The sequence below is a fragment of the Corticium candelabrum genome, chromosome 3, assembly GCF_963422355.1.
Source record: "Corticium candelabrum chromosome 3, ooCorCand1.1, whole genome shotgun sequence".
In the NCBI taxonomy this organism is placed as follows: domain Eukaryota; kingdom Metazoa; phylum Porifera; class Homoscleromorpha; order Homosclerophorida; family Plakinidae; genus Corticium; species Corticium candelabrum.
The window spans coordinates 8,850,113-8,859,721 of NC_085087.1; the positions used below are offsets into that span (position 1 = coordinate 8,850,113).

The window sequence follows — 9,609 nt, forward strand, 5'->3', positions numbered from 1 at the left end:
CGCCACTCACTCGGCCGGTCGTCGTGCCGGAGCTGTACGGTGGCACAGAGTCTTGTTCCCAGGACTGGTTTACTACCTTTGAATTATGCGCCGAATTAAAAGATTGGAGTTCAGATGTCCGACAAAAATTTCTAGTCGTTCGTCTCCGTGGATTAGCGCGTGAAGTTTACGACAGCCTCGATGATGTCACTCGTACCGACTACCTGCTGCTAACGAAGGCGCTGGCTACCAGCTTAAATCCGGAGAGCCAGGTAACAAAGTACAGAACCGAGAGACAGCCACGAACAACTCGGACGCGAACTTGAGCCTGTGAAGCAGAACATCATATCGGCGACTGGCCACCCGCTAGTTGCTCTTGGATCGCTTTCGGTTACCGTCTCTATAGGACCCACGAAATTTTACCACCGTGCCATAGTATGCAGACACGTCACCCATGATTTTATTATTGGCGTTGACTGTCTCAACAAATATGATTTCGACATCGAGTTTTCAGCACACTTTGGATTCTAGTTTGGAACCAACGCGGCTACCGCTGTTGGTAGCTGCTTCGACGCCACAGCCTTGCCGATTTGCAGTACAGGAGACCGTAGTCATTTCAGCATTTCGTGAGATAGTGGTGCCTGCCGCGATAGTACCACAACTGGGCCTACCATGTGCTGCGGAATGGTAAAGCCTCGCCAGGAATTTGTCGACGTCGGCTCATCGATGTCGACTCGTCGGCTCATTGATGTCGATTCGTCGGATTATTGATGTTGTTTCGTCGGCTTATTGATGTCGTTTCGTCGGCTCATTGATGTCGTTTTGTCGGCTCATTGATAACGTTTCGTTGGTTCATTGATGTCAGCGGGCGGCCTCAGCGGTGCTTCAGTGTCTTTACGGGATCGCGTTTATAAAAAGAAACCGGTGTTTGTCTCTACTTTCTCTTACGTGCCACGTAAAAGGTTCGCCGACAACTCCGCACTGGCACACAAGTCACAACATTCATTTGCATGCAGGCAGTTATGGCGCGCCAGTTGTGCCATAATTTGCTTTTTGTACTGAAGTAGAAATAATTCTATCTAAAGGGTAACTGCAACGCAAATATCAAAAAATTTATGTTGGAAATTTATAGTTCTAGTTGCATACATGACAGGAAAAATAGTTTTAATTTTTTAAGTTAAGTCTTCGCTGAGATAGAGCAGGTCAAAGTTGCTTCTGGTTCTTCAAGTTTGTATGCAAAGTTTTACTTCTGAAACTACATATTTGCCAAAGTGGTGGTCAGATATGTCAACACCTGTCAACAGATTTCAAAAATTCAAATGACTTGTATTGAGAGAAGACAACTTTCAATTGAATTTAAACTTGGTATATATCTTACCCAGCTCAAACCATCAATAGAAATATAACTAGGATATAAAGAATGTGTATTCACTAATATTCAACCATTTTATATTATACTATAGCTATACATACAGCTCTTGCTGTTTGTTGCTCAACTGCCAGAATTGAATCAAAATAACTGTAATATGTAGATATTAATATCAATCATTAAACCTTTCTCAAAATATTAATACAGTAAATAGAAGTTTGTATGCAAAGTTTTAATTCTGAAACTACATATTTGCCAAAGTGGTGCCACCTATCCACAGATTTCAAAAATTCGAATGACTTGTATTGAGAGAAGACAACTTTCAATTGAATTGAAACTTGGCTTATATCTTACCCAACTCAAACCATCAATAGAAATATAACTAGAATGTAAAGAATGTGTATTTACAATATTCAACCATTTTATATTATACTATAGCTACATACAGGTCTTGCTGCACACTGGCAGAGTTGAATCAAAATAATTGTAACATGTAGATATTAATATCAATCATTAAAACTCTCTCAAAATATTAATACAGTAAATAGAAGTTTGTATGCAAAGCTTTACTTCTGAAACTACATATTTGCCAAAGTGGTGCTCAGATATGTCAACATCTGTCAACATATTTCAAAAATTCGAACGACTAGTATTGGGGGAAGACAACTTTTAATTGAATTCAAACTTAGTAGATATCTTACCCAATTCAAACCATCAATAGAAATATAACTAAAATATAGTCAACCATGTAGATACATTATTGTTTCTTCACAGCCATTGGATCAAAATAAATGTATTAATAAAATGTAGTTATTAATAGCAATTATTAAAACAGTTTAGTTAATTAACACAATAAATAAAAAATGGTATCTGTGGCTTTAATTGTTAATTAAGCTAACATTTGCAATGGTCAGATATCATACTGTATGACACAGTGTGGGCTGACGTTCTGCTCATTAGATTGTCTAGCCACGCCTATGTATTGATAATTGTGCCACGCGGAAGCGACACCGCTAAAGTCGTGATCTTTCGTGTTATGTGCTGTTTGGAACAATTTGCGACGTACGTCATGTATATGACAGCACTAGATGTCATACGGCTCGTTACGCTGTTTTGGCACTTGGCGATCGCACAGAACGGTCTCTACGTCTAGCGGCGAGCTCTTGTCGAGATGTTGCGCCGTCTGTACCTGCTTTACCTACTGGAACCGTATCTGTCAGACCAGTCAGGAAGGTAATAATTATGCTATGCGATTCTGTCAGGTTGCCTTTCAATATTGCTGCAAATTAGGTGACTCACGCGTGCTGGAGGAAACTCTCGTCAGTTTATTTCATGAGGGCTTGCGCGCGGAGTACCAAGTCGAGTTGGAACGTGACCAACCCGCAACGCTTGCAGATACCGTGAAATCCGCCGAGAAAGCTGAGAGGATGCAACGACGTCAACTACGCTATACGCGGACGACGTGATGTTGTGGCAAAACAAGATCGACGACGATACAACCCAACTAACTCCTTCAGCAGATGGTCAAGGTGGGCGAGCGACAAGACAAGGTCTTGAGTCTTCTGATGCAGCAGGCTCAGTGCTCACCTGCTGCCTCTCAATCAACAGCAACAATGTGTGTGTGTGTGTGTGTGTGTGTGTGTGTGTGTGTGTGTGTGTGTGTGTGTGTGTGTGTGTGTGTGTGTGTGTGTGTGTGTGTGTGTGTAGTATATTCTGCACTAAGATCGTAAACAACAGAGCTTCAAAGTCAGACACATTTTTCCACAAGACCGAACTATAATACTAATTATTATTATCTAGTGCTATGTCATACACAAATTATACCTATACAAATTATACGCTACTAAAATGATTTCGGAAGTATTTATCAAAAGCGATGCTAAATGGTAGTCTAACAGCATAGGATCGTTTTACCTAGATCAACATATCATTTGTAAATGTCATGAGATCTCACGAACAAAGAAGAGACGTCTGCTGTGTTTGCGGCGATATCTTGGTAGACAGCATGAAACCACGACTCTTTGATTCTTTGGCAGACCGCTAGCTAGTCTAACCGCTCGACTAGCGAGACTACCGCTCGACCAGTTGTCAAAGGTGATGGTCTAGCGACGCTGCTGTGCATGTCCTGCCACCGCAAGCTTGAAAATATTGAAGAACTAAAGCTGAAACTAAAACTAAGATGTGTGCGTGCACCAGAGTCTTCATCACGGCTCTGGCGTGCACTTAGCCGCCCCTGAGGATTTCACACGCGCGCAATCAGCGTTATTTCACTTAGCATAACCAATTACTGCTAAACCAATCAGAATTTTACAACCGACATTGGCTTAGAAGGCTATTTCCAATATCATTTTTAGTACAGTATTCGCGCGCTTTGCGCGCTCTCTGGTCTGGACGTTCGAGGCAAATGCTGTGATCAGAGCCGTTTATATACAGCTCTGGCTGTGATAGACTCGTACCCAGGCCCTCTTGAGCGAGGGCCTGGGTAAGGGTGACTGCATACCCGGGCGTTACTAGTGTAATAGTTACGTCTGTCGATATCACAAGCAATAATATACAGAAGTATCTGCAGAAGACAGAACACAAATAATTTGTTTCATTTTAATTAATAATAAATTTTTGCTCAATCCATCTCCATCTTCCTCACCCCATCTTCTTCCCTCAAATTAATTCCGCTATCCTCACCTACCTCTTTGGAAAAAGATATGCCGCGGCGGCATATTTACACATCAACATCCGCTTGCAAAAGACATGTTGCACTGCACCTTCCCTAGCTCCTCTTTGGAAAACGTATGCAACTCTCCCCTTGGAAAAGGGTACGCTGCACTCTCGACTCCCTCTCCCCTTTGGAAAAAGCAACGCTGCAATCGCACCTTCCTCTCCCCCCTTGGGAAAAGGTCTGCTGCACTTGCCTCCTCCCCCCTCCCCTCAGAAAATGTCATCCATACCCCTGCCTGAAGAGTAACTGCAATTGCCCAATGCATTGGACTGCGGCCTGCGTACTGCACGCTAATTAACAAAGATCCCACGCGACAGTCGTCTACTGTAATCTACAAAGTCCACTTGTAATTGTCATGTCCCTACGGACATAATTCGCGGTGACCCCAAGGAGCGGTACCGAGCAAGACGTAGTGGTGATGGCAGCGCATTCGGGGCTGCAATCCACACTGCGTCTAGGGCGAAGATACTTGCAATGGCCTTTGATTGTCTGCAAGGTAACAGGTTATTTAATAGCCGCTGCACTTGCCATGTCCAGTGTCGTCAGAGACTATCCTAGTCTCGCGTAGCCAGACTCTTTTCCAGCGTCATACATGTACTTCTGCAAAAATAGGGTCTGGCGCTGTTGCTTTAAAGTCGTCGTGTTGCCGCTTGACAATAAACGGATAACTAAAGACCAGATGAACATGTACTTAGTGGTTACTTATCTCTTATCTACACTAGCTGGAATTTTCTTCTCTTCGTCTTTTTGCAAATTGTGTTTCATGTGAGCGACGCAGTCATGTCTCTGCAATGTGTATCTTTTATGTGTACTTACACAGCACTCGGGGCGTCGACAACAGCCTAGACGTAACTTATTTACTAGTGTCGATCAGTCGCCCTGTTTGCCCTGTCTGCCCGAGCTGTTGTCTGTGTTCTTATGCTCCTGTTTTGTCGTCTCGTGCTAGCTAGTCCCTGTGAACAGAATAAATAGTCCCTGTACACATGCAAAGCGCACTCACTGCGTAGTCGGTGGCCATGCATGGAAACAATGGACGTTCCAGTGTGCAGACGTGCGATTCTTGCTGTCACTGTTAACGTCAGTATTCAGGTACGTACATACACAGCAGTCACTTAGCAAAAGGTGAAAGCAATTTATGGACGTTCCATGGCCAACGTTAACGTTACGTACGTAAAGACTCGCCTGCGTCCATCACTTTAGAGTGCGTCAGTATTTAGCTAGGTACGTTCCGAGTGCTGTGTAAGTACACTAGAAGCTACACATTCGCAGAGACATGACTGCGTCGCTCACATGGCAACACAATTCGCAAGAAGAAGAAACGAAGGAAATTCTCGCCAGTGTAGATAAGAGATAAGTAACCACTAAGTACTGACTAGTGCCATGTTTATCCGGTCTTTAGTTGTCCGTTTATCGTACAAGCGGCAACACGACGACTTCAAAGCAACCGCTCTAGACCCTATTTTCGCGGAATAGGATCTGGCTACTCGAGACTAAGAGTATCCGTGGTATTTTTTAAGGATACTAGTACCACCCGTTGTCTTACCACACTCTGATAACACTGTCGTCGGTTGTCTATTATCTGAGCCGTTAGCATAGGCAGTCAGAATACTCGGCTATATATCTCTACACTAACCGTTTATCTAACAGAGCGCAATTTTGGTAGCCCGTAGTAAGCCTGCATAAGGATTGGGGAGAAGAGATAGTCAGTTGCGGTTTGCGGTCTTTCGATATCTTCACGTCTCGGACGCCAAGAAAGGTGCGCCCAGAGACAAGGAAAGCTAAAATCGACCACCGAAAACCACAAAACGGGAGAGAGGGGTTAGCGTTATTTGTCTGACCTCATTTAGACTACTGTAAGCGCCTGAAATGTCTATGTCAATGGAGAAATCTGTCTCAATCCGTTCATGTGCCGAGCTAGTTGTGCCCCGTTTTAGTCGGGTCCTGCAGGGATTACGCCTGAATTGGCATGTAGAGCAAGAGAGAGAAAGAGAGCGTTTCTTGGTGAGTGTTATCGTTCCCCCACCAGACCCACTACAATAGAATGTATAGCTTTACTTCTGAGTGTACAGAAGATACAAGTCGTGGTGTTCGCAAAACACTCCTGTTCCACAGTTGCATTCATGCACTGCGTTGTAGGTGCGCCAAGGGTTGCATTGATATAGTTCATATTTTTGTACGATTGCAGATGACAATTAGTTAATTGTTTGAAACTTTATATAAAATGACAATAGCTGCTTGTTCAATGTAACCTCTCTAGTTCTTTCCCCACTTGTAGACCGGTTCCCCTCGCTTGCCTTCTTTTATCGGAAACAGTGCATCGACAAGACGAAGAATAGTGTCTACCTTTGCTGATAAATCGTATTCCCACAATTCAGGCAAACTTTGATTGTTGCTGCCAAAGTCACAGTGATGTTTACAGTCTTCCTCCGAGCCAGCAGGTGATTGTCCGTAAATCTTGCGCGTTGATTCGGTCTCACCAAGTTTGATATCTCGAGCACTAAGTACACTGATCTCAGAGCGAAAAGTACTACAAGAAGTAGTTTCTTCTCGCATGTCAATTGCCTGCTAAAGATGAATCTACCTACAAGCACTCACACAAGAAAATGTTGCAGATTTTTTGTACAAACCTTTGAGCTGCAGCCAAGCCATAAGCGTAAGCGTCTCAGCATGTATTCCAGTACTTCGAAGTCGTTGCTCTGCTCCAAGAGCGATTTCCTTATTTTGAAGACCGACCTATTGAGGATGACTAAGAAGAGGTTCAGCAAGACAAAGAAGACGGCCAGATTGAAGACGAAGAACATAATTGGCGCTAGAATACGATGTGCTTTTACCCATCCGTAGAATTCAAAGTTGCCTAGGATTGTACTCATCAGAGTTCTCATTGTCGAAGCCAACGAACGGAATTCGCTGTTCTCCAGTAAAACCTATTAGAGCGAAAATGTTTGTCAGTTGAGAGTAATACTATGCTAACGTAGCTAATTGCTGGTTGCTTGCCAAATATCCAAATTGGGTGAAACACCACAGAACAACAACAAGAATGGTTATAACTGACAGAATCTCCGAAGCAGCAATTTTCATAACCATTCCCAACATTGTCATTCGTCGATTAAAGCGAAATAGTTTGAGAACCTATATGTATACAACAAAGCACGGTACACCATACCAAACAACCACGCATGTACGCTCAGTCGATGGAAGCGTAGAGTCACCAGTTTCTACCTTTATTGTGACGAGAAATCCCAAGAAGGCTAGAACGTATTGCATCGTCAGATTTGCGAGCACAGTTGGGTAGAAATTGATGAAATTGTCGCGCGATTTACTATACCGACTGAGAAGCTGTTTAATGGCCACAATGCGATAAATGGCATAAACGATGGCCGCGTAAGACAAAGTTAAATACGAAATGTCGATCCAAGTCCAAAAATACTTAATGTAAGTCCGCATCCCAATTTGGCGTGCTTCCTTGAAAGTACGGTACGAGTAGAGAATAATAAAGAAAATAAACAAAATCTAGATAAATGCAATTGCAAAAAAAACAAGAAATTTATCAAACAGTTAATTTTTCTGATTGAAATCTTACTTCACACGCTAATTTGAGAGAATCCAGAGAGCTAACGTATCTGATCAGTCTGATAGAAAGAAACTGATACGACGGGAATGCTCCACCTGAGTTCAGCGAACAGAGTATGATGTCAACAACAAATCAGAGAATCGTAAGCGATCAGATGTGCAGTAACCTGTGGCGGGAAACTCGATTAAGAACGTAAGAGATTGAAAGAGATTGACGTTGGCGTTGTATATAGTAAATTCGACAAATACGGCTCTTGTTCTGACATAAATTACCATTCTCGACGTCGCACTCAAAATTGCTTTTCATTATCTCACTTACTGACGATCAATCCAAAGATTATCGCGCAACCCTAACAACGTACGTCTGGCTTGAGAACTGGTATGGCCGAGGTCTTGCACATACCCAGCACCAGAGTAAATGTCGACTTTACCCCAATACGGTACTCTAAAAAGCAAGACAACATTGAACACAACTGGACGAGAAAATGAGTCGTACTAACAACAGATTACCCGTCCAGATCAGACCTGCTACTCCATCGCCAACGCGAGTCACTTACGTTTGTAGTGACCGTCCATCCCACGCCATAATTCTTTTGTTCGTTGCCGGCGCTTGCTTGAGAATAGCAACGTTTAATGTCGTCTTCAAATGTTTCGACAACGTTACACGAATCTTTTTAAAGCTGACCTATAAATTACTATTCAATTATCTCGGGAAGTAATCGACTCGCCTGTATTCACTCGAATTTGTCTCAATCTCGCTCCTCCTAGCAGCTTGCCAATGTTGTCTTTCGTGAATCCCCCATGTTCTACAGAACCTCCGTTGTACCATTGCTCCCAATACAGCCCGTTGATAAGTGTTGTGTTAGCCCATTGAAAGAAATCGTCAGCACTTTAGATTAGCAACACTAACTATAACGACGCACTTAAACAGTGAAATAAACATACGCATTGATACTACTAAAAGACTTCTTGACGTCGAACACATTCTCAGACATCTTTGTCATATAAAAGGAGCGTTCGTCTCGATCGGTGTACGAAATAATGAGGACGAGCCAAAGAAAGGTGATATAGAGCAAAATCTCCCAAAAAACTGCCATCATGTGTTTATGTTTCTCACGACGAATTCGAGCTGATTTGCGATCGCTGTCACTCAAAGCTCTAACGTCGCTAATCTATACAAAGCATTCCACTGATCACATCTACACACACACACACACACACACACACACACACACACACACACACACACACACACACACACACACACACACACACACACACACACACACACAGTCGACTTTCTTTGTGAGCAAAAACTTGAATGATTAAACTGTTTCATAAAAATATTTCAAATGTAAACATATTCTAAAAGTTAAATTTTGCTAGAATATGTTGCTACATAAATATCAAGAAAAAAACAGTTTAAAACAAAATATAAAACAAGTAATAGGTCGTTAGTCGAGAAATTGTTTACAGTTACAAAACGACACGTGTTGCTCGCACACTTTTAATGGACACGCATGAGATTGCAAGAGACAGGCACGCTTAAACTAACGGGTTGTAAAAATGTATATTATTAAATATATATTAATGATCAATGACAAAGCGTAAGCTAGGCAAATGCAACTACAATACACTATTGATCGTGACGGATATTCGCTATCTACGAATGGCTGGCGATGTCAATCAATACATGCATAAGCTCGTTTTACGTCTCTATTCTATCTTGACTCAGACGAACACTGCACATAGCGAATATCATTGCTGAAGTCTTCAGATTTTCTTCTCCATGTCTGCTGAGTTTGAACTTTTAAAACAGTTGGGCTTATTTGTGAATGTATTCGTACTAAACTGCAATTTCGTCTGACTGATTATAGCTAAATTTCTTCAGACGTGTTGTTCATTCTCCACGCTTTCTCGGACTGAACTGTTACGTTTCCTTGCTGCAAAGTATCTGGGCAGAAGTACATTTCTT

The 9,609-nt window shown here is 42.4% G+C and overlaps 1 protein-coding gene across 1 annotated transcript; it reads right to left on the reverse strand.

Moving 5' to 3' along the window:
* Nucleotides 1-6,317: 6,317 nt before the first annotated feature.
* LOC134177795 (polycystin-2-like) lies at nt 6,318-8,731 on the reverse strand. Its single transcript, XM_062644577.1, has 10 exons — nt 8,580-8,731; nt 8,363-8,523; nt 8,145-8,304; nt 7,954-8,079; nt 7,802-7,893; nt 7,645-7,730; nt 7,284-7,574; nt 7,059-7,193; nt 6,692-6,988; nt 6,318-6,629 (listed from the first exon to the last, which is right to left on the reverse strand). Exons 1-10 carry the CDS (start codon nt 8,729-8,731, stop codon nt 6,318-6,320), a joined length of 1,812 nt encoding a protein of 603 aa, XP_062500561.1.
* Nucleotides 8,732-9,609: the final 878 nt, after the last annotated feature.